Here is a 26,688-nt window from a genome sequence, read left to right on the forward strand (position 1 = left end):
CCCCTCCCCTCCTCTTCCCCCTCCCCTCCTCCTCCCACTCCCGTGCAAAGCCGGGTACCTCTGCTAGTATATATATATATGTGTGTTTGTATTCAAAACAGACTTCCCGACTAACGAGCTATTGAACACCGCTCCTTTCCTATGCCATTTCCAGGCATTGAAAAACGTCATTGCCGGGCACCGAAGGGGGCTCGGCAGTGACGCACGCTGAAAGGGAGTGGAGTACTCAGTTTTCACTCTGGTTGTTTGTTTGTTTGTTTCTTTGCTTGTTTTCTTGTTTGTTTGTCCGGGCGATATCTCAGCCATCCTTTGAGCTCGGAAGCTGAAATTTCGGCACAATATTGAGCAAGTCCTTTTTCAAAAACAGTATTTTTTGTTTTTTGATTAATCAATTAATTGAGGAGTTATTTAATTATTAGCGATTAATTAAGTACTTATTGCATTAATTAAATTTACTTTCTCTTCTGGCCATTATCTCAGGCACCTTTTGAGTAAGGATATTTGGACATGCCAATGACCAGGTGATTTGGCTGCAAAGGCTATTTTTGATTTATTAATTTGATCAATTAATCAATTAATCGATTAATTATTTAATTATTCAATTATGACTAAATTTTATTTTTTTTAAGTTACAGATTCTGATGAAATGGTGGTGGTTTATGTGTTTTATGACCGAATTGATTAATAATTTAATTTTTAAATGATTATTATTTATTTATTTTCATTATTAATAATTTATTTATTTTCTTTCTCATTTGGCCAATATCTTAGGCACCTTTTGAGCTGGGAAGCTAATATTTGGACATGACAGTGACCAAGTGATGTGGCTATCAAGGATATTTTTGATTTATTGATTAATCATTTAATCGATTAATTATTTATTGATTAATCAATTCATTATTTAATTTTTTATTCATGACTTATTTAATTACATTTTTAAAAGATACATCTTCGGATGAAGCACTAGTGGTTTAGTTATGCTATTAGCCAATTGATTAAGAAAATATTTTGTGATAATCTTTTATTGATTTTAATTCTACAATTAATCAATCAATTATTGCACACCTCTCCCTCGCAATGCAGTCTCTCCGAGCTGTAGAATATTTAATTATTTGGCATGGGGGCGGTGTACTTTGAATGTATCTTTACTTGTTCTTTATTATTATTATTATTATTATTATTATTATTCGTACCATAGCCGCTTCTGGCCGCCGTTGGCGATAGAGAACACATGCTTCTATCTCCGCACACCTCCGCACCAGTTACATCTCCGCACCAGATGTACAATTCCCAGTACCCTTGTACTCGTTTTGCTGACCTCAGAAACATGACAGGCCGAGTCAAACCCACCTGGTGTTAATTCAATGGCTGACCAGGATTAAAACTCAGGACCCTAGGATCCCAAGCCAGTCACCCTTTTCGTTAAGCCAACACCAAGCTATTATATCCTTGTTCAATTTATTATACTCTGCCCTTCACTCCCCACTTCACTCTCTTCATGTTTTGCTCTGCGTTTGTTGTAAGCATTCATCTTTTCCTGCAGTTTCATTGGGGGTTCACAGCAACCTCTTATTGTTTCATTAAAATGAAGTAAGTCATTATCACAGTGCATAGCACATCATGGAATGCTCGATAAAAACTACCGCTGCCATCCGCATACCCCCCACCACCCCAATTGCACTTCTCTTTCCTGCACTGTCAGGAGAAATGCTGCACGATAATCCATGTTACATTGGGAAAGTGGTGGGAGGTCGAAGGCAGAGAATTTTTTACCCACATTCATTTTCCATTGCCTAACATTTGATCCAGCACACGCGGATGCCTCCGAGGCAGAACTGTGCGATCAGTTTGAACAGGTGCACTCATGCGCTGACGCCATGCAGATGCATCTTGTGATGACATCATGTCCATTTATCAATGGCAGGGTTTTTCTTTTCACAATAGTGCAGAAAAAATTGTAGTGTCACCTCAGAAAACGTAAGTAAAGTGCACCTCAGAAACCATAAGTGCTTCCAATACCTTAAGAATCTTCATTATTACAGAATCGTAATCTTACAAATGGCATACGTGCAGTGCATCGGCACTCGTTCTTTCCATGGATGTGCGTGTGGTTAAGAGAGCACACACTCACGGTGAATAAAGCCGATTGCTTTTCAAGCCTCTCTCTGTTCTTCGGTAACCCCTGTTTATTAAGCCTCAGAAGGAAGTGCTCGCTGCAGGAGAGAGGAGAGACATGGGAAGGTGGATTCAGGTGTTAGATCAAATGCAAGTGGAACCCACATACACTGAAGCCCCTTAAATTCAATCGGCATTTGTTCGGTTGCATTTCAATCGTCATCGGTGTGAGCAATCAGGAAGTAGCATATGCAGGAACAGATGAAGTCTGCCAATAAGCAAAGATGAGCCCTACTTGCGCAGAGTACTATGTGCCAGTAGAGCAAGTGCCACTGTGGTAATCTGTGGCAAAGCGGTAAGGACTGGCACATAGTACTCTGCGCAAGTAGGGCTCATCTTTGCTCCCTCCCACAGATCTTCCGTTGTCCCTGTGCTCTGCTGTTGTACTTGTGTGCTTCCCTCTCTCTCTCTCCCCATCTTGTCTCCCGCTCCCTTTTTTTGTATGTTTTGTGTGTCCGTTTGTTTTTTTTGTGATTCATGTTAGCTCTTACACGAGCCTCGATCTTGTATACACAAAACAAACAAAAAAAAAAGCAGATGTGATTGGCAACCAAGGAGTTGTTGGTTTTAAATGAACAGAGAGCTACAGTCGTATACATCTGGATCCTGAGAACTTCCCATCTCAAGGTAATTACAATGTCACTCAAATTTCCAACGAATAAAAACACAGTCACCTGCCTGCCCCACCTGGTCTGCCGTACAGAACACTCTGTGGTTAACTCATACCCTCTGATATGTCAGGCCGAAATCTGAAGTAAGCACTTCATTGTGCCAGAAAATTGTGCTCCCTACATCTCATAAGTGAAGTTGAATCAAAAAAAGGGGAAAAATGAGAATATTTCTTCCACTTTTAGGTAACACGTTCATGGACGCATCAAGGAGCGCTTCACGTTGTCTTATCGAGACACACCTTATGGGTTTGCCTTCCTTGACGTCATACAGGAAGAACGAGAGCTCAACTTCCTCGCCAAAGATATTGTAGCCAAAGCTTTTGAGGCTCATGTTGATGTGGTAAGGCATTGGAGGTTGTGGTTGGGGCTCAGCTTCCACTCTTCCATTCATCTGATACAGAAAAGGAGTTAGAATGAATATCAGCCATCTTGTAGTGCAGACAGTGGTCTGATAAAGAAAGTGCATCGATGAATATTTCATTTCATACATGTTATTTACAAACATCAGTCCATGAAAAGGTAAGGTGGTAACACATTTTGTATGTTTGTGATGTTGTTTTTGAATAACCTCTTTCTAGCAAACCAACCACAAAAGCAGGTCCGGCAGGAGTAGCTTCGAGGTGTGCACACTCACCTGGGTTTGAACCTTGACCTGGCTATAAACTGCCAGCGCATGCAGCGCGAGGCATCGATGTGTGTGCCCTTTATTGAATGGATGTTAAGCTGGACATCCCATGTGCCAGCATTAGCTGGTGAGTAATAAAGGTCCCACGGTGTCCTTAGCGAAGAGTGGCCGACTCATCATCATCCTAAACAAATTACAAATTCCTGCTCTAACATACAAGGGGCACTGCATTAGCGGTACAGCTATAACCACCCAGCAATCACACGACCCGCCGCCATGTGCTGCATGAAAAATGAAGAAGAAGAATCCAACAAATATGCTTGGGTGAGTCATTCTTAAGAAAGCAATTCACCAATTTGTTTTTCATTCATTCCATAGTGAATGCTCACAATGAGTTAATTTGTCAAGTCAAGTTTTATTTTTTTGCAATAGCAACTCTTCCTTACCCAATCAGGTGGACAGTACAATTCACGTAAAAAGTCATTCAATCCAATACGTAGCAATGGACTTCATTTGAGAGCTGACGAACGAAAACTTCTTAACAAACACACTTTTCTTATCTGACGCACGCAGGTGCTGCGGAAGCGGGGATTTGAATTTACGGGGTGAACGAATTATCTGTGCAGTGCAATGGCGGCAAAGTGATGGAGAAAATCCTCTGCTTTGGTATAAATAGTTCCCTGAAACATCAGGACGGATTTGAATTCGTAAGAAATATGCTCGACTTCATGCAATAATTCTCTTGACATTTAAAATCTCCGTCAGACGTTTGCACCTCGTCTGTGTTTCATGACGTCACAAAAAATAAACTGTGTAAACGACAATCACGTGTTCTGTTTTTTTTTTTTTTAAGCAATGAAGCCGCTTCGACATTTGGCTATGTCCATAAATAATAAATAACAAGAACCTTTCTAAACCGCCATGTTTAATTATAAAGGGTTCTCAAAAGTAATTTTAAAGGGTTCTAAAGTGTAATTATAATGGGTTCTAAAGGGTAATTACAATGGGTTCTAAAGGGTAATTATAAAGGGTAATTATAAATTATAATGGGTTATAAAGGATAATTATAAATTATAATGGGTTATAAAGGGTAATTATAAATTATAATGGGTTCTAAAGGGTAATTATAAATGATAATGGGTTCTAAAGGGTTATTCCAACGGGTTTCAAATGGTTATAAAGGTAATTCTAAAATATAATTCTAATGGGGTAATTCTAAGGGGTTATAAAGGGTAATTCTGAGGGGTTTCAAAGAGTTACAAAGGGTAATTCTAAAAGGTAATTCTAAAGGGTTCTAAAGGGTAGTTATAAAAGGATAATTCTAACACGGGTGATTTTAAAGGGTTCAAAGGGCAATTCTGAAGAGTTTCGTTCGTTTCTCGGCTTTGCCTATTTTTTAATTTATTTTTTTTTGTTTTTTGTATACTGAATCGAGGCTCGTGAAAGAGCTAACATTTATTTCACAAACAAATCAACCAGACAAACAAAATATACAAAAAGAGGGAGCGGAAGACAAGATGGGGAGAGAAGGGGAAGCACACAACCACAACATTTGAGAGCAGGGAGAAGTGTGGGAGGGAGAGGGCTTGGGGGCAGGAGGCGTGGGAAGGGGAGTGGGGGGGGGGGGGGGGATTTTTTTCGCATTTCATCTTTATTTCGCATTTCGCATTTCATCTTTAAAATGCAAAACTGAACCACTTCTTTCGGACACGAGTGAGTTTTTTTTACGGTGGAGAGTGTGTATATCCTCTTGATTGATATTTACCCTTTTCATATGTAATCAATAAATGAATTGAAGATCAGATCGATGTGAAATATCAGAAAATTTCCATTACTCGGCGGAAGAAAAACATAAACCTAACAAATCCATAGGGTAGCCCTCATTTGCATATATGTAAAAAGTATAAATATATAATCAGACAGTAATCAATGTCAATGCTCAGATTTCAGAACATCATGTCCCAGGGGAAGGAGTTACAAAATCTCCAACAAGCAATGATAATCAGCTCTCAGAAACTGGGCAACAATATTCTCCAGATCAGAATGATTTAAACAATAAGATCAATCCCTGATTAAACCGAGGTTAAGGTCATCATGAAGGATAAGACTGAAAACAAAATCGACACTGATCATAGATCTGGAAGACAACCAAAAATCATCTCAAGAGGAAAGAGAAGCTTATGACAAACTGCTACATGGAACAGCACCTTGAGATGAAAAAAGGGTGGAGGAAGTCAATGGGATGTCAGACAAGCACCAGTAAATTTCATCGAGACTTACATTGTATGTAATATCATAGAAAACAAGCTGCGCACGAGCCTTTCCTCGCCATGTTATTGCCAACACTTGGTGTCACATTTTATTGCACAACAGACGAGCATCCTGGTGACTTGAAGTGTTCCTGGACAAGTTTGTTGAGCGACTTGTTGAGGTACACGTTGTTCACGTCTGATGGCAGGATACTTAGGATACATTGGAACTTGAGAGCATTGCTCACCCCTGAGCTGTCTAGCCTGGGTTTACATCGAGGCCCAGCTATGAACTGTCATCCTGGTGCTACACAAGTCGGGTGAGGCCGTAATGTGATACCAGTGAGAGAATCGACTAGAATAGACATGACTTTTCCTTTCTTTCTCTTTGACCATTTTTGTGCACGCCATTCTTTTTACTAAGAATTAATTACTTTTTCACTTTTTTGTTTTTGTTTTTTTGTATACAAGATCGAGGCTCGTGTAAGAGCTAACATCAATCACAAAAAAAAACAAACGGACACACAAAACATACAAAAAAAAGGGAGCGGGAGACAAGATGGGGAGAGAGAGAGAGGGAAGCACACAAGTACAACAGCAGAGAACAGGGACATCGGGAGATCTGTGGGAGAGAGAGGGCTTGGGGGGAGGAGGCATGCGAAGGCAGGGGTGATTAATTTCTTATGAACTTATGAGTAACATCAGTATTATTATTTCCAGAGTCGCATCCAGGGCACACCAAAAGAGCAATGAAATGTTTGATGAGGGACCTTTAGAGTTACGCCTTTCAATTGTCCTAGTAACCATGACGCCTCTCCTCTAACGAGCAACACACGTTTATTATAAACACCTCAAAGTGATTCGTTCACGTTTGTGGGAAAGTTTTCTACTGCGTCAGTTTTCTGAAAAGGTTGCATGAACTTCCTCACAGCACTTAACATCGTGTGTGACAGCTGCTTTGATGTATCTCCGACATCTGCCAATGAAGATCGAAAGCAAATAGCATATCTGTGATAAAGCTCTCAATTTTACACAACACGTCATAATAATATCTCACAAATCAAGAAGTTCCCTTTATTCATTTACAATTTGATGCTTGCATCATGTTCACTTTTACTCATGATCAAAGGGCAGTTTTCCCCACAGTCGACCATATCACCGTTTCTTTTCAATATCCGAAACCTTTTGGCGACTGTAGTCAGGTTCACTATGTTTTTTTCGTTCAAATTCATGGTAGATTAGCAAACCTATACATTTTTGGAAACGTTATTACATGGAAAATCTGAAAATCAATGTTTACATTTGCCAATTCCGACCAATTCGATTCGACCAATTCGACCAATTCGACCAATCGACCAATTCCATTCGACCAATTGGACCATTCGACCAATCGCTTCGATCGACCATTCGACCATTCGCCCAATTCGATCGATTCGATTCGATTCGATTCATCGAATTCGATTCGATCGACCATTCGACCGACCTTTGCTTGTGTGGAACGGACTGTGAAAACGATGCGGACTATATTGTCGGATACGACACACAGGACAGTGATGACGAACTCTAAATGGCATATTCTGTAATCGTGTATGTTTGATGCCATTGACTGCCTGTGTATATTTTGTCATTGACTGCCTGTGTAGATGTGAAGTTATACTGACTGCATGTGTATATATGATTTTGCTGACTGTCTGTGTAGATGTGAAGTTATACTGACTGCATGTGTATATATGATTTTGCTGACTGCCTGTGTATGTTTGGTGATATGAATTATTGTGACACATTTTGATGTTATTAACTGCCTGTACAAAATGATAACATGTATTTGATTATGCAACTTATCGCGAATATAAAGACAGTATTTTGCAATACAAAACCTTTGATTCGTGTCTTACCATTCCCCATAGCACTAATTTGATACTTTCATTGGATTCCTTGTCCCTGAAAATATGTTTAGTATATTTTAGAAAGTTTTTAGGGTAATTAGAGGCAGAAATAGAACAAAATATGTATTTTACAGTGGCCATTTTGAAAATCCAAAATGGCCGCCATACAGGTATCTCTCCAAATGTAAACATTGATTTTTAGTTTCCTTATGCTATAACCTTTCCAAAAATGTATAGGTTTGCTAATCTACCATGATTTTGAACGAAATATAATTTATTGACATAGTGAACCTGACTACTGTGTTCTCTCTTCAAAAAAAAGAAAAAAGTTTTTCATTGTTTTTAGCAATTCTCAATTATTTGTTTATGCATTTCTCTCTCACCAGCTTAGTGTCTGCTCTGTCATTGGTACGAAAATGCTGACATAATTAACATCACTATGTTTGGCACTCACAGCACTGAATAATGCGAATAAAAATGTCCCCTTATTTATATATATGTTTAATCTAAACAAAAACATGAACCTCTTCTTCTTTAACAGTTCCAATTATTCCCACCTTTCTTGCGAGACTGGCCGGGGGTGGATGTAGGGTAAAGGAAATTTCTGGCCCAATGCTTCTGGAACCAGCGAGCAAGCAAGGCCTGACATTCGACAGGCACAAATTTGGATATTATAGCCTCTTTATGAAGGACACCATGGAAACTTTTTTTTGGTGGACATTGTACACAGTGATACGTCATGTACATGCAAAACACCAGGATGACAGTTTAATGCTAGGTTGAGATTCAAACTCAGGCCAACAGCTCAAAGGACAGCGTGCATAGCTCCAGGCTATCATGCGGTGCTGCAATCAAATTATCTCAGTATATGTCATCAACAATAAAGTTAAACATGTGTCGAACCACAGCAGCTGCAATATGAGTGGGAGGAAGTGAGCCTTGGAGGGAAAAGTCAAAGGAGGGGAAAGAGTGACTTCAGCTAATTGACTTAGAGATCATCAAAAGGCAAACACTTAAAAGCTGATGAGAAGCAATTTCTTGAACCAACTTGCTTGGACCAGTCTGTAGGAAGCTGAGATTTTAGAATTATCGGAGAGTACCATTTAAATGAGGAAACAAGGAGATGATTAGTAAGGAGATTGAAAGTTGAGGTTTGAGAAGTCATGAAAGGGTTAGAACCATTTATTCGACAAGGGTTGCAATTTGGGATGTGTGTATGTATATATATATATATATGTATACAGTGCATATCAAAAAAGGTAATCCGAATTCAAGGGCTTAATATGCAAAAGTTATTTAGTTTGACAATTTACATGTGGTTTACCAATTATGAGGAGATCCTCAGCTTTCCATTGATGCCTTTCATGCATCATTGCTGTCACACATGACCGAGTACATGTTCATGTAAATATACATGTATATATATATATATATATACACACACACATATATACACACACACACACACACACACACACACACACACACACACACACACACACACACACTAGAAGCACTCGCTCCCGTCGGGTTATGCTATTATCCTTATTCAAACGTGCAATTCAAAATACCTCTCACTGTATAGTTCAAAACACCTCACTGCACTGGAAAACATGGGGACAGTAACACTGTACTGCAAACGATGGGACTTGCAATGCCCTCTCCCAACTGGAGTGGCGCTACACAATACACATTTACACAAGGTTTGTGTCTGTTCTCCTCCCCCCCCCCCCCCCCCCCCCCCAAGACCACTGGCAAATATAAAAACATTATGCTGACCCTATGTAGCAAGTCTGGATGTAATCGGGCCAGAACTGTGTGACGTGTCGCACAACAAACAAACACACTGATCCGTAAATTACAGTAACGGATGAAAATTGTAAAGAGTTCCAGTGGGTATTATATCCAATTTTTTGGGGGAAATATTATCCTGAACTTCTCATTTTCATTCAACTTTTAAAGTGCTGTCAGTGACATAAATCGATCATTTAGGATGCCAAATGGCATAACAATGGTTAAGATAAGTGAGTCCGATTAAATGAAAACTATATACATAAATGTATGACATCAACAGTTTCGGGTGTTAACTCTTAGTCGGAGCTAAAAATGGTTAACATCCGAAACATCAGCTTCTTGTTTCCCAAACTTCAATGAACGTATTGTTGATTTCACCCATTGTGTTGCCCTTCCGCAGCCGCAGATCAACACTTACCTTCGATTAACTAGTTGTTAATTTCTAAAACTGCATGGATTGTTTCGCTGTATTTGGCTTTATCTCCATATCTATCTGAGACATTTCATTTCATTTCAATTACATGACATTAATTATTAATTAATTTAGACTATTAATTATTATTAATATTAATTTATATTAATTATTATTAATAATAATAATTTTATTATTACTATTAATTATTATTAATTATATTAATTAATTGATTAATTATTATTTATTATTATTATTAATTTATTATTAATAATTATTATTTAATTGTATTATTATTATATTATATTATTATATTAAAATATTATATATTATATAATAATTATATATTATATTATTATATATTATATATTATAATAATAATAATATATTCTATATTATTATGGATTATATAATTATTATTATATATTATTATTATTATTATATTATGATTATATTTTTATTTTTATTTAATCAATAAATTATTAAGATTAATTATTATTTCGATTATTATTAATTAATTATTAATTTAGACATGTCATTTCAGGTAGAAGAATGGAAAATCTGAGAATGATTTACGACTTATTTTCCTGATTATAAATTACTGTATGTTCAACATCTGCCGTGACCAAGGCGAGGTGATACTCACCGAAACGTACTCACCGAAGGGTGAGGTGATACCAAAACAAAGGGCAAGAGCAAACTGTTAAGGATGTCTTCCACACTCCCCAACGCAATCATTGATCAATATGATGCTCACTGACACACTGTAATAATTATAGAAACAGGTGTAACTTAGATTTGTTAGCAAAGGTAAAACAAGGTCACGTTTTGAGCCACATTGACCTACCAGCCGATAGAGCTCAGCCACACTGATCATCTCCGGATCCACCATGTCATAATCCTTTCTTGGCACAAGGTCGAGTCCCAGCTGCCTTGGAGAGAAAAGAGTAAGGTAGTAACGTGCTGCTGCGATTATAGACAAAGAAAATGTATTCATGTCAACAGGATTGTTTTTGGAACTGCTACACCAGAAAATACAATTTATTTATGCGAGGCAGACAATTTCTGAGCACAAAACATTGACAAAGAAGAATAAGCAAGTTATTTGCATTTAAAGTGGAAGGTACAGTCTATTTTTCTTTACTTCACAAGATTGAAGCTCATTGAAGAGCAAGGTGAGAGTACGAACTGACTGCGGGGGAGTGGGAGCAAGCGTTGGACACAATAAATGAAGGTAGGAAAGAATAGGAAAAGAGAAAAGAGAGAGGCGGGGAGGAAAACACAAACCTGGGAGTAATAAGGTTGGGACAGAAAAGGTTAATGGGGGTAATACGCATTGTGGGTAATAATGGGGAATGGCATGAGACTGTGGCACATTGTCTGCTTGAAGTCCTGGGAGGAAGAACGGGACAGAAAACCCTCTGGAAGGTGGGCCCACAGATGGGAGAAAAGAGGAACAAAGGAGTTGAGGTGTGCAGTAAGCCTGGATTTTCAAACTTTAACTGGTAGGGGTTACTGGATGAACACTTGCATCCTGGAGTTACTGGGAAGTGTCGGAGAGCTAATAGTCTTCTCAAGATTCTTCTTCTTCTTCTTCTTATTCTTCTTCCTTACTTCCCTTTATATGGTGTGAGGCCAAATGTAACCAAGCTGTTGCTGCTACCCCACCCATCATGCAATATTCCTGGGCTGCTCTCTATCTCTAACCAACTGTCTTCACTCTCCCATCGCCCTTATCTTACTTACATTCCTCCTCACACAATATTCCCATCTCAGCCGAGGTCTACCTCCTTCCTCATACAGTACCCGCCAGCACAACCCGTCCACTTGCTTTGCCATTCTCTGTTCCTAAATCTGCAGGAAGCGCTCAGCACTCCTCAGTCAGCTCTGTTTGTTTTTGGTGTTCCTTCTCTATCAGTGCCAACATCTCCAGACCCGAAAGATGGGCCAGCATAACCCAACAGCCCAGAATTTTCCTTTTCAATTTCTTGATATTTACCTGTCCACCATGAGTCCTTCCTCTTTCCTCATGGATGCAAATGCACCCACTTGCATCCTCCGCCTCTGAACTATCATCCTCGTCACCGTTCCACCGATATACTTGAATCTACTTCTCTGCCAGATCTGATCTTCCCTTCTAATTTGATGCTCATTTCCTTTATCCGCGGTCCGACCCACATTACCTCCGTCTTCTCATGATATGATACGTAAAAAGGACCAAGTAATACATTCAGTATTGAATGATACAGGATACGATCAGGATTTAGGATCAGGATGTGAATAGAGCCTGTGATTGATGCTGTGAAGAGGAACAGGTTGAGATGGTTTGGTCATGTGTTGAGTGAGGAAGGACGAAAGTGACTGGTTGAGAAGAGTGATGGAAATGAATGTAGAATGAAGTAGAGGACGGGGAAGACCGAGAAAGACTTGGCTAAAGATGGTGGAAGAAGACATGCGGGCAAGGGGGTTAACAAGGTGAGATGCAGAAAATAGGGCAAAATGGAGAAGATTGTCATGGGGACCGCAAGGCTAACCCCCGCTCTAGCAGGGAAAATGGCCTTAAAATGCATGTTGTTGTTGTTGTTGTTGTTGTAAACGATCAGGATCAGGTTAGCCCAATTTTGTGTTGGATTACAATAAGGGGATCAACTTATGTGTTCCTATTAATAAGGAAACATTTGTTTTTAACTTCAACACCTGCTTTCCACATTTTTAAAAGTAAAAAAAACAATTCAATATGATGGCATTTACACAGTTGAGACACAAAAACATTGAAAGAAAACAATTACAATAATAAAAATTGTGGAAAAAGCTCAAGGTAAAACCTTGAGTGTGTGTGTGTGTGTGTGTGTGTGTGTGTGTGTGTGTGTGTGTGTGTGTGTGTGTGTGTGTGTGTGTGTGTGTGTGCGCCTATATTGATGTGCAAAGGTTTCGGCCACTTTGAAAATAAACATTTTTATTGTCACGTTGGCATATTTTTTTATAAATAAAAGGTGTTATAATGATGTTTTATTGAGGAAATATTTTCATGCAAAACAGCAGATATCCATTTTGGAATATTTTCCTGCAATTTCTGGAGAAATTCAATTGGGAACTTGTTCTGAAATGTTTCCCATAATTTGGCTTTTGCTTTTGGTTGTTTTTCTTTTTCCTTCCTGTCCAAATAATCCCAGATTATTTGATGTTAAGTTAAGAACTTTTAGGGGGATGGGGATAGGGGAGGAGAGAATTCCATTAGTTTTAGAGTTTCTGACTCTGGTTTTCTTTGTAAATATGTTCCAACGACATTTGCAGTACGTTTGGAGTCATTGTCGTGCTGAAAAACAAAGTTGTTGCCCATTAGCCTCCTTTCTGACGGGATACCAAAGTGGATTATGATTTGCTTGTATTTGTGAGCATTCATTATTCCTTCGGTTCTCACCAAATCACCAACCCAGCAGAAGAAATAGATCCCCAAACATGAACAGAGCCTCCACCATGTTTCACAGGAGGCTGAAGGCACATATTCTTACACTTCTCACCAACCCTCCTTCTGATATACCGTATAAATATATATATATATATATATATACTAGCCTGGCTCGGCTCGCTACGCTCGCCTCACCAAGCGTCGTTACTGAGGAACGGGCTTATTTTAGCTGAGGAAAATGACTGTACCTGAGTTGCTGTGTTGTCATGATTTACACCAATCATTATACAAACAATTAATTTGCACAAATTTATTTGTGGTGTTTGTGATATTACATTTTTATAAGCAATTTAGGTTGAAGATTTAGGTTGAAAAAAAAAAAGATTAAAAAAAGAAACCTTCAGCACATACATATGTGGGGTGGGGGGGGAGGGGGGGGGGAGAGGGTTGTTGCAGACTGGAAAGTTGGAACGATTACACCTCACCACCATGTAATGAAAAACACCTCACCACCACGAAATTCAAAACGCCTCACCATCACGTAATTCAAAACACCTTACCACCACGTGATTCAAAACACTTCCCCACCACGTAATTCAAAACACCTCACCACCAAGTAATTCAAAATAACTCACCACCACGTAATTTGAAACACCTCAGCACCACGTGATTCAAAACAACTCACCACCACGTTATTAAAAACACTTCACAACCACGGAAACAAAAGTTTGAGGGAATAAGTAGTTCAGTGATTCAGTGACAACACAGACACTGCCGAGATATGTAGATATATAGATATATGACTGTACCTGAGTTGCTGTTTTGTCATGGTTTACACTTCACACCAATCATAATACAAACAATTATTTTGCACAAATGTATTTGTAATATACGTGACATTACATTTTATAAACAATTGAAGTTGAAGACTTAAGTTAAAAAATATATTAAAAACTCTACAAAAATTCCCCCAAAAAGAATTATTGGAAATTTTTTCAAAAAAATGTAATATACGTGATATTACATTTTATAAACAATTGAAGTTGAAGACTTAAGTTGAAAAAAAATTCCCTAAAAATAAAAATTGGGAATTTTTTCTTAAAAAATACCCTTAGGACATACCCACGGGAGAGATAGGTGCATACCAAAAGTTTGGTAGGATTTCACAAAAGTTTGAGGGAGTAGTTCAGTGACAAGACAAGACAAGACAACACAACACAACACAGGCACTGCACAGATATATATATATAGATTTATTTTAAAAAAAAATTTTTAACGCACACTGCATTCTCTTCCAAAAATTTCAAACTTTGACTTGTCATTCTAAAGTACCTTTCCACACTGATTAGCATCCTAAATCTTTGTCCTTTGGCATAATTCAGTCTTGACATTTTTACCGTAATGCAAAAAAGTATTTTTGACAGCAACTCACCTATGAAGACACCTATGCAGCTTGTTCACCCCAATGTGTCCTTCTACCCTCCCCTTGATCTCACTCTCACTTCTTCACTGCTGTTGCTTTTCCCCCTTTCCATTTTGTTCCCTGCCATTCTGCTCTAGCGAATCCACGATCCTTGATCATGTATCCATCGGAGTTTAAGTAAAAATATTGTTGCAGTTTTGAGATTAAAGGTAGCCCCCCTCTTAGTTAGTTGCACCACAGCATGTAGCCTCACTTAGTTCAGTTATTTCTTATTAAATGTTAAGCATAGTCTCCTTTTCTGTGTTAGTATGCGTTGGAGCAGGCAAGTAAGTGTAAGCTTCATTGTTCCTTGGGCTGGAATACCATGTGCTCTGCCCAGAACAAGTCTGGGAGGCCCGAGGGAGGAGCTGAAGGGGAGTGGCCGGTAAGCGGCAAGCAGCCAATGGAAGCTCAAGGGGAGTGGCTAACAACGACAGCCAGGGGAGGGGCTTGGAACATTCGGGTAAGACTCTGGGGAGGGGCTATAAAACCCTGCCCCGGGCCCCCCAAACAAGAGGAGAAGAGGTGTGGTTGGAACTCTCTCTGTGATCGAGGCTCTCTGTGCACGAACTCTCCCTGCCCTGCGCTCTGCTGCCTGTTAATAGCGCTTGCGAGGACGATCTCTCCCGGGGCCACAGACGCCAACGATCTCCCTGCCTGAGCTCCCTGCATGGGCCGCGAACATCCCAGGGACACGCCCAACGAGCTGACCGGGGCGAATGGCACCAACGGCCACGCTTTGAGCATGTCCTCCTTCTTTCTTCCTTTCCTCGCGTGAGTGAAAGGGCCCTTGCCCGGGGATTAAGTAAGGACGATAAGTTTCTGCTCTGTGTCTCTTTGCCCTGATCATTTGTACATTATAATAAACCTGTGTTCTTTCGCATCCATTTGGACGTTCACGTCATTTCCCACCATTGGCTTCGCACTGTACGAATAAAACCGCTCATTCGGGTTCAATAAGAATTAACGGCACGAGTCACATGACACGCAAACCGCTCGGGCATATCAGACTAGTGTGACCCGTGCGAGGTCCATTCCCCGTTCTCGTGGTGGCGTGTGTATAGAAGGTACTTGGGGATTCAACCGGATACCCTTCCGCACGCTCGCTACGGGGGTGGCAGCTGGAATTGCTCCACAATCCGCCTAGAATTGCTCCACTTTACACTCGTGTAAAGTGGGTCACGGCCTCGTGGACTTGAAGGCCCGAGGGGGGAAAAGGGTTTAACCCCCCTCTGTACGTCGACAGGCTCGAGATCCGCAACAATATGATCAGCTTCTGGATTGTCTGTTCCTGGGCCGTGCCCTGTTAGCTTGGCTTTCCCCTCTCAAGACCCACAAATACATATCCAAGCAGAATAGGTTTTATTTAGAGTTTTGAATTGCTAAGAATCCCCAACATATCAGCTGAGAAGTGCTGCGTATGCTATCGCAAACAAAGCTCTGTCTCATGAGAACAAAGCTCTCTCTCATGCAAAGATTTATCCCATCTCGTCTTCAGTTGCCCTTCCTCCCGTCCATGGTACACAGAACCTTGTGGTGAGGCAGTTGCTCTGAAACAACTTGCCTTCACCTCCTTGAAGGCAAATCCAATGGAAAGCAATCTCATTTCCTTTCACAAAGCCTGGAACAAGTGTGTGGCTACCCTCAGGAGAGCCAGGAAACAATATCTCTCCACTCTTTAAAGACTGAACTCTCAAACATGTCTCCCTCTTCCAAATCCTGGTGGCTTCTGGTCAAATCTGTTTCTGGTGTTTGTTCCCCCTCCAGCCCCTCCCTTACCTCAAATGGCGACACAGCTGACTCTGCACGTGAAAAAGCTGAATGCATCAACTCTGTGTTTGTCTAAAAATCTTGTGTCCCAAACCCATCTCTCTCTGTACCCACCATACACAGTCGAAGCCAGATACTCCTGGACCCTGTGTCCTTCTCTCCTGACAAGGTGGAGAAGTTTGTGTCAAAGCTCGACTCTGATTCTGCAACTGGACCAGGCAGCATCAGCCCACAGGTCCTAAAAGCCTGCTCTGCCACTCTTTCACACCATCTCTCTGTTCTCATCACCCTCTCTTTTGCTCAAGGTCATCTGCCATCAGTTTGGAAATCAGCCAACATTACCGCTTTGCACAAAAAGGTGCAAAAACAGATCCTAGCAACTACAGACCAATCAGCCTTCTCTCAATTATCAGTAAAGTCATGGAATCCATCATTGCTTCAGATATGAAATCTTTCCTTTTCTCCAATGGCTTGATCTCGGATCATCAATTTGGATTCAGACCAGGTCATTCTACTCTGGACATGCTGCTTCTGCTGTCTCAACAATGGATGGAGGTCCTCAATGCCAAACAGGAAATCAGAGCTGTTTCCCTTGACATATCACGTGCCTTCGATACGGTCTGGCACCCCACTCTGCTCAGCAAACTCTCCTCCTATGGTATCCATGGAAATCTCCACACATGGCTTGCGGACTTCCTCTCTGGTCGTAGTCAACATGTGGCCCTGAATGGATTTCTCTCATCTCCCCTTCTTCTTCAGGCTGGAGTTCTGCAAGGCAGTGTTCTGGGCCCTGTGATTTTTCTGGTCTTCATCAATGATTTCTCCGACTCTCTGGAAAACCCTCTCTATCTCTTTGCTGATTTGACTCCAACCTTTGACTCTCTGCCGCTCCATTCCTCATCCCTCAGATCGGCAGTCCGCAGCCTCCTCACTCTCTGCAGACCTTGACAAAATCACAGACTGGTCAAACAAGTGGAACATGTCTTTCAATCCTGACAAATCTCACACTCTTACTATGTCTCTCAGAAAGGACCGACTTGACAACCGTATGATCTACTTTCTCAACAATCCTCTCCAAGAAGTTCTGTCACTCAAGCTTTTGGGTCTCACTATCTGCCATGATATTTCCTGGTAAAACCACATTTTCAAGCTGTCCTCCAAAGCCAGTCGCCGACTGGGCATCCTCCGTCGTGTGAAGTCCTTCCTTGGTACACCTGAGCTCCTCACTACATAAAAGGCTTTCATCCGCAGCTCAATGGAATACTGTTCTCCCCTCTGGGCTGGTGCTCCTGCCTCACACCTAGCTTGGCATCACGCTGTTGAAACCAAAGCTTTCAGAATCATTGGAATCTCCCGCGATGAAGCTAACTCCGAGGGCCTTTCACTCACTCACCACAGCCAGGCAGGTGGACATTCTGTCTTCTACCGACTCCTCTTCGGCCAAGCTCCAGCTGCTCTGTCTGTGCTCTGTCCCCCAAATATTCCTACAGGTCGCACAAGATCTGCCAGCAACCCTCTTCTCGTGAAACTGCCAAAATCAAGACTCTCTGCTCACCTTCACTCTTTCATTCCTCTTTTCTCCCGCCTCTGGAACAAACTCCCTCACTCTCTTCAATCTCACTCTGCCCTCCAGGTCTTTAAAACAGCTGTTCGCCACCATCTCTTATCTTCCCCCATCCAAAACCTTGATCTTTTCTACCCCTGTTAATTTCACCCCAGATCCACTTATTATATGTTTTTTATGTGTCCGTTTGTTTTTTGTGATTAATGTTAGATCTTACACGAGCCTCGATATTGTGTACAAAAAAAAAAAGGACGTGGAAGGACCACCTCACGAGCATGTCCAACAGCAGCAATGTGACCGGTGACTAGTCACATATCATTTCAGCCACTACACCCCACAGTCTATGCCATTTCCACAACTGAGCTCCATCACACCTGTAAAGATTCGGTTCTCACCCTTCTCAACAATTTCCTCTCCTTGTGCTGTGGTGCATGCATAAGTTGCTGTCCCACCACTTTCCTTTAGCTCCATTTTGTCTGTTGGTCCATTGCATCCTGTCATTCTGCTCTTCCATGACCCTCAATGCCTGTGTAATTTGTTTTTATTTTATTTTATACTTCCTCCCTCTAATGTTACATATTGAATACTAGTTGTGATAACCATGAGCTTTGAGAACATGAACTATCTACATTGGCCTCTACATATTCACAATTTCCCACCATTGGTAAAAATAGATTTTATTGAAATCCTAAATATGACATTTCCATAAGTGGAGTTCTGAGAAGGCTATTTAACGGTAAAAGATTGATGTCTCTCCAGACATAATTATACAATTGACCAATTAACTACTGCACAGCAAGATGCGCAGCAAAGGTCATGCTTCACAGGACGTCTGATGACACATTTTCCGCAAAGGAGAATACGGTTACATCGGCCACCTCATAAGGAGAATATGGTGATATCATCCACTTCAAATAATACTTTCCAACTTTAAGTTATTTTGCCAAAGGCTACAGTTATACATCAATAGACAATAAATATAGATACAGTGGCCTGTAAAAGTATTCAGCCCTCTCCAAAGTTTTCACATTTTGATGCCACCTGAGCTTAGTTCATGATGCTTTCAAATCAAACTTTCAAATCAAACTACTCCAAAGTGTTGTTGCTCTTTAACGGCCACTATTATACCACCTTGTGGCGTCGGCCAGAGGAAGCTTGGCCCAAGTCATTGACGAACCGGCTGGCCATGCCTGACATTCGCCTAGTTAGGGCAGGAATTTGGAATTTGGCCATGGTGCCACCATACTCGCTTACTCTTTTGCAAATGACACCATGGGATCTTTAACGTCCACCAACCCATGCTGGCAGACAGGACTCCTGGTTTAACGTCCATCTGAGGGAGAGCACACACACATGTTGATGAATCACCCTGCATGACTTCAAAGTGATGAAGGTACAAAATGCAAATAAAATGTGAATTAGTTAGAATATGAATGAATGAATGAATGAATGAATGAATGAATGATCGTTTTAAGGCCATTTTCCCCGCTAGAGCAGGGGTTAGCCTTGTGGGCCCCATGACAATCATGGTTCCCTGTTTGAGGCAATGTTTTTATGGCCGGATGCCCTTCCTGACGCCAACCCTTGGTCGCCTCTTTCGATGCGCAGGGATACGGTGTGCCTATTCTAAATCGGGGTACACACCGTGATCATTCATCCCAGCAAGTTGGTACTCAAATTTGCCGACCTCGGAAGGATGACAGGCTGAGTCAACCCCCCTGGCGTTAATTCAGCGATCGACCGGGATTCGAACCCAGGATCCTGGGATCCCAAGCCGGCACCCTAACCGCTAAGCCAACACCAGTTTGAATAACAGAGAAAAATCACATGATTGCATTAGTATTCAACCTCTTTGCCTAATTAACCCTAAATCACTTCAGGAGCAAATGATTTGTTTGAAAGTTTACAAATAAGTATAATAGGTTTCACCGATATGTAATCAGTGATTTAACTTAAGATTTCCTAACTTATTGAAGAGTTTTAACATGTAACTCACTTGATCAACCAACAAGGCAAACATAGAGACCAAAGAGCTTTCCTAAGAAGTCAGACATAAACTGGTGGAGAAGCACCATTCAGGAGAGGGTTATAAGAAGATTTCAAAATCACTCATTATCCACTTGAGTTGGTGAAATCCATCATTAAGAAGTGCAAGATGTATCATACCACCCAGACTCTATCCAGATCAGGTCACCCATCCAAACTCAGCATCAGGAAAAGCAGGGAACTGTTTGGGATGTCATTGTAAATCCAACAATGACTGAAATATCAGCAAAGCTCTATGCCCAAGATGGAGGTCAGGGTTCATCAATCAACAATATCCCATTCCCTTGCAAAGCTGGCCTCCATGGACAGGTAGCAAGAAATAAGAGGTTACTAAAAATGACGCATCTAAAAGCTTATATGGAGTTTGCAAAAAAAATATCTTAATGATACTGCAGGTATGTGGAGTAAAGTTTTGTGGTCAGATGAGACTAAAATAGGACATTTTGGTCTACATTCAAAGCTTTACGTCTGGCGCAAATCTAACGCTGCAGATCACCCTGTCTACACCATCCCTACTGTCAGGCATGGTATTGGGGCATCATATTACGGGGCTGATTTTCATCAGCACGGACTGGCAAGCTTGTGAGGATAGAAGGGACAATGGACTGTGCAAAGTACAGGAAAATCCTTGATGAAAACCTGAGTCAGCCATGAATCTGAAACAGGGTAGGAGATTCACATTTCAGCAGGACAATGATCCAGAGCACAAAGCTCAAGCCATACTGGAGTGCTTGAATAAGAATAAAATAAATGTTCTTGAGTGGCCCAGTCAAAGACCTGACTTGAACCCAATTGAACATTTATGGCGAGACTTGGATTTCAGTCCATCGACGATCTCCATTAAACTCAGCAGAACTAGAGCAATTTTCACATGAAGAATGGGTAAAGATTTCACCATCTCACTGTGTAAAGCTGGTAGAGACCTACGACCCAAAAAGACTCGTAGAAGTCATTGCGGCAATAGGTGCTTCCACCAAGTACTGACCTAAGGGGCTGAATACTTTCTCAATCAGTGAATTTTGATTTGTACATGTTTTTTGCAGGTATTCCTGACATGTAACCTCCTTCAACTATAAGTGTTTTTTCAGTTATGAATAAAAAAAGTTCATTTGGAAAAAAAAATTATACACCATTCTTAATTCATCTAAATGTGACATTATTGGTAAGGGGTGAATACTTTTGCAAACCACTGTAAGAATAATATTATACGTAGTTCAACTGGGCTGGCAGGATAGCTTAGGCCTTCGAGGTAGCTGACTCTGAACCTGACTATAAACTGTCAGATTGGCACTTTGTAAAGAGGGGTTTGCATTAATTAATGTGTCGTTGGTAAGATGAGCCGTTAAGCTGAAGACATGTCTGGCAGCACATGGTTGCTGATGCTGGACATAAAGTTCCCATAAGGCCTTTCACAAAGATAAATTGATTGCCATTTGAACCCTGATTAAATTCCGAATGATTACACGAACACCTAACTGCTGCTGAGGAGGAAAAAGCAAGCCACCAAGTGTAATACTTACCTTGAGAGTGCTTCTGTAGCACAGAACCTGCCCTTGGGCAGAGTAAAGCAAGCAGAGGAGATGGGGGAGAAGGAGAAGGGAGGGAGAGAGTAGGAAAATGAGGCTGGACGGGGAGAGAGATAGAGAGAGAGAGAGAGAGAGAGAGAGAGAGAGAGAGAGAGAGAGAGAGAGGGAGAGAGAGGGAGAGGGAGAGAGGGAGAGAGTAGGAAAATGAGGCTGGACGGAGAGAGAGAGAGAGAGAGAGAGGGAGAGAGAGTAGAAAAATGAGGCTGGACGGGGGGGAGAGAGAGAGAGAGAGGGAGAGAGTAGGAAAATGAGGCTGGATGGGGGGGAGAGAGAGAGAGAGAGAGAGGGAGAGAGTAGGAAAATGAGGCTGGATGGGGGGAGAGAGAGACAGAGAGGGAGAGAGTAGGAAAATGAGGCTGGACGGGGAGAGAGAGAGAAAGGGAGAGAGTAGGAAAATGAGGCTGGACGGGGGGAGAGAGAGAGAGAGAGGAGAGAGAGTAGGAAAATGAGGCTGGACGGGGGGAGAGAGAGCGAGAGAGTAGGAAAATGAGGCTGGACGGGGGGAGAGAGAGAGAGAGAGGGAGAAAGTAGGAAAATGAGGGTGGATGAGAGAGAGAGAGAGAGAGAGAGAGAGTGAGAGAGCGAGAGAGCGAGAGAGCGAGAGAGCGAGAGAGCGAGAGAGCGAGAGAGAGAGAGAGAGAGAGTAGGAAAATTTGGCTGGATGGGAGAGGGAGAGAGGGAGAGAGGGAGAGAGTAGGAAAATGAGGCTGGATGGGAGAAGGAGAGAGGGAGAGAGGGAGAGAGGAGGAGAGTGGGAGAGGGGGAGAGGGAGGGAGAGAGGGAGAGGGGGAGAGAGAGAGAGAGAGACAGAGAGAGAGTGATGGAAGGAAAGAAACAGAGAAACAGAGAGATTGCAAAGATAGAATCATGTTTCCTAAAATCTGCTCTGCTTGTCTTGCACATCTTCTTCCTGCTCTGTTCACCCAATCATCTCGCCCGTGGTTATCTTCCATCTCCTTGGAAGTCAGCCAACATCGACGCATTCCATAAAAATTGCAAAAATTCGATCCCCTTAACTACAGCCATATTAGCTTACTTCCAATCAGCAGCAAGGTCATGGAATCCATCATCGCAGTTGACAAAAAAATCATCCTTTTCTCCAAATGGCCTCATCTCAGACCATCAGTGTGGATTCAGACACTCTAACCTGGACATGCTGGTTCTGTGCTTCCATCAATGGAAGGAGGCCTTCAATGTTAGATTTGAGATCAGAGCTATCTCTCCTGTCATTCTTCTCAAAAAAAGGAGAAGGGAGGGAGAGAGTAGGAAAATGGAGAGCGAGTAGTGAAGGCAGAAAATGTACTTGGTGCCTTTTTCTTGCTGTATCAAAATCCATCCCTATGCAAAATTGGAAATTTGGAAGGAGGTGAACTTGTGGGTGGGGGTTAACGAGGGTAGAAAAAGATCATGGCTTTGAATGGGGAATGATCTGAGATGGTGGTGAATAGCTGTCTTGAAGACGGAGGGAAGAATGAGATCGAAGAGAATATGGGAGTTGCTTCCACAGGTTTGAATAAAGAGGAACAAATGAGTGGACGTGAGCAGTGATCCTGGATTTTGGGAGTTCAACGAGAAGGGGGTTGTTGGTGGACTGTGTGTACCCTGGAGAAACCTGGAGGGGGGTAGTACAGAAAGCAGATGGTGCAAGACCAGAAAGGAGGCTTCTATCTCATAGCTGTTGCGTGTTCTATCTCTTCCATGAGCCTCAACACTGCATACAAAAAGAGAGAAAGAGAAATGGAGGGAGAGATGCTGAGGACGAGAGAGAGATAGATAGAGAACGAGAGCACTGTATCCTGCTTTTGGCTGGATGTACATAATGATTCCTGGAAATATGTTCCCAAATGAAACCATGCTCTGACATAATTCTGTGTTGAGAGCTATAAAATGTTCAATCAAGATCACTCCTTCCTTATATGTTGTACCTGGACATGTATATCAGACAAAAGTTACAAGGAAGAAACTGCTCGGGGCAACATAACTGCCGTTCCCGAAACAGACACATCAAGACAATGCCTGCCCACATGTTCTAAACGTCATCCAGATATTACGGTGCCAGAAAAATGTCAAAATGCTCCCATCAAGATGAAAAAGATGAAAGAAGTTAAAAATAGTCTGCATGTTCTCCTAGATTATTTTGCAAAATGAATACATGTGATTTGCTATAGATGAGAGTCTTTCGCTGCAAATCTGCTAGGATTAGCTGAACAACCTTCCAAAGTTAGTCCATAACTCTCAGCATTTGTGGCTGCTCCATGTTGGTGCCATATGTCTAACATTTTAACCATATATGGTAAAAGCCACACCAAATGCAAATGAAAAATCCAAATGGTTTATGTCATTAAGTCGAGGAAAAACATTTTCTCTGTGTTCCACTTCAAAAATGCAAATCAAATATCCACATTTATACGTCGAACATTTATATCATCATTTAGTAATCCACATTTATCCTCAGGTACGGATTCTAAATCATACTAAAATACCCAATTTGCCGTCTGTCTGTCTGTCTGAACATAATACATTCGGTCGATACTTGTCCAATCTCAACCAAATTTGACAGGAGCACTAACGGTCACACAATAGAGGTTGTAGCGACTGTATTTACCCCCCTCTCCACCTCCACAAAGTGAATTTTACAACTTGGGTGAAATCCGTGCTAAGATAGATAATTGTGGCATTTTTACTAGGCCGCTTCGAAATAACAAAAGTAATAACAACACCAGTAATAATAGCATAAAATGAATGCTATTACACAACAATATAAATTCAAATTATATATAAGTAACAAGAAAGAGCAATCCGAGATTGCAAACCCTCGCCAGGACGTGTTTTTAGTGGTTTTTAAGGCTTTTGAGTTAAAACAAATATGGCGGCCGAACCACGTGGCCGATGACGTCATCAATATTATTTTTTACCAAACCAATTTATCCATAGATGACGCTCAAAAAAATTATTGATCGGATGAAGTTTTGTACTTGTCAAATTATGAGGTCATAATGGAGGAACCAAGGACATCATTGTTAACATGTGTTATTCCCCATGGAGAGTTCTTTACAATGAACCATGTCTAATTTTTTTATATGCAGTGCTTTTGGAGATATAGAGGTGCACTTTTTCGGTTTTTCCAAGATGGCGCATGTACCACGTGACCCATGACATCATAATTATGATTAAAAAATTATCCAGAAGGAGGCATACTTATAGTGAAAATTTCCTGTCAATCGGACTAACAGTTGCAGAGAAAATCATATTTATTCTGTGTGGACAAACAGATAGACAAACAAACAGACAAACAGACAGACAAACAAATTGACTCAAATGCAATACCCTATCCTCTGGCGAGGGTAATAATATAATATAATCTTACTATAATTCACCAAATGTCCGTTCGTCTGTCTGTCTGTCTGTCCGTTTGAAGGTACTGTAAACACTGCTGAACCGATCGCAACGATATTTTGGGTGGGTAATCGTGGGATCTCCAGGAGTAAAATAGGCTATTTAGTTTTCCCAATTTCAGCTTTGGTCTCCAGCATTCTCAGGTTTGGACTCCCGCATAACATTCGCGTTCGCATAACGTTCATTGTGATGATGTTTTCATTGTGACAATGTTGTTTTCCCGGGTGCTGCACAAACGGCTGCACCAATCGCTGCACGGCTGCACCGATCGAACTCGGTGACCATGGACAAAGACCTTTTATAAGGACACGGGTTGAATCCCTGCTTGAGCGAATTCCAACCCCCTCGCTCCCCGCCATCACGGCCGTCTCTCCAACTTACAATCCCACAAGATATGCGGAAAGGACGACCCAAAACCAATATAAACATCATTAAACATCATTCGTATATAAACATCATTAATAGTAAATAATGACCTCGGCCAAAGTTCAAACGACATTTAATCTCTACATGAGAGAATTCCACATAGCTATTTGGGAGGTGAATACGCTAACAGATCGCTGTCTCCATCGATCTTGCCAAGGCCGTAACAGCTATCGGCTCAAAATCCTTTTAACTGTTGATTTGGTAGTTTTTACAATGAAGGAAACATTAACAATGTTGTTGAAAGTTTATTTTGTGATTAATTGGAGTTATGTTGTTTGGAATGAAAAAAGATATCGAGTTCAAGTGAATGACGACATGCCATGATGGTTTCTACGTTCTGAACGTGAACGTCGCGGATCTCCATATGCAGATTCGCCACGGTCCCACGATCGATGTTTCTATACATGAACGTACCCGTTTGTTTGCGAGCGGGTACGTTTTTCATGGAAGTCCTTCACGAACTTGCTGTCCATGTCTGACGTGCGACTGAAGGTGCTGCAGGAATGTGGAATTTATTGGTTTCAAGCTTTATCATTCGCCTTATCTGCATTGCCCGTTTGCTTCTGGCCTTCCACCCGTGCATAGCACGGGTATCCCCCTTGTATGAATAACCACAATCCCCAATAAGTTTTTCCTCCTTGGACAAATGTCGTGTTAACATGAATAAATAGCTTATCATGCCATGTCGTGGGGCAAGCCTAACGAACCACCTTTCAATGCCATTTTCCCCGCAGAGCAGGGGTTGGCCTTTTCGGGCACCTTGGTCCCCTTTTTGAAGCAATGTTTTACGGCCGGATGCCCTTCCTGCCACCAACCCTGTTAGTCGCCTCTTGCGACACACAGGGAATTAGAAGTGAGCTGGTTCTTAATTTGCCGACCTCGGAAGGATGACAGGCTGCGTCAACCCCCTGGCGTTAATTCAGCGATCAACCAGGATTCGAACCCAGGATCCTAGGATCCCAAGCCGGCACCCTAACCGCTAAGCCAACACCAGACTATGTGGCAAGCCTAACGGAAGTAAAAAATATATTATAAACCATAAACACGTGTGATTACCATTGTAAACAGTCCATATGTTTTATACCTCTCCCACCTCCCCCCCAAGCCCTCTCCCTCCCAGAGTTCTCTCGATGTCCTTGCTCTCAAATGTTGCGTTTGTGTCCTTCCCCCTCTCTTCCCATCTTGTCTACCGCTCCCCTTGTTTTGTGTTTTGTGTG

General features: G+C 41.4%; 1 protein-coding gene across 1 annotated transcript in view; it reads right to left on the reverse strand.

Moving 5' to 3' along the window:
* The window catches only part of LOC137437234 (dedicator of cytokinesis protein 3-like), a 317,733-nt gene that overhangs the window by 260,350 nt on the left and 30,695 nt on the right, over positions 1–26,688 (reverse strand). The window contains exons 7-9 of the mRNA XM_078766260.1: positions 10,660–10,744; positions 3,086–3,420; positions 2,132–2,213 (exon numbers count right to left, since the gene is read on the reverse strand). Coding sequence (XP_078622386.1) covers positions 2,132–2,213; positions 3,086–3,420; positions 10,660–10,744 — 502 coding nt within the window. The remainder of the gene's footprint in view (positions 1–2,131; positions 2,214–3,085; positions 3,421–10,659; positions 10,745–26,688) is intronic.

Source organism: Myxine glutinosa, chromosome 12 (assembly GCF_964187855.1).
Source record: "Myxine glutinosa chromosome 12, kmMyxGlut1.1, whole genome shotgun sequence".
In the NCBI taxonomy this organism is placed as follows: domain Eukaryota; kingdom Metazoa; phylum Chordata; class Myxini; order Myxiniformes; family Myxinidae; genus Myxine; species Myxine glutinosa.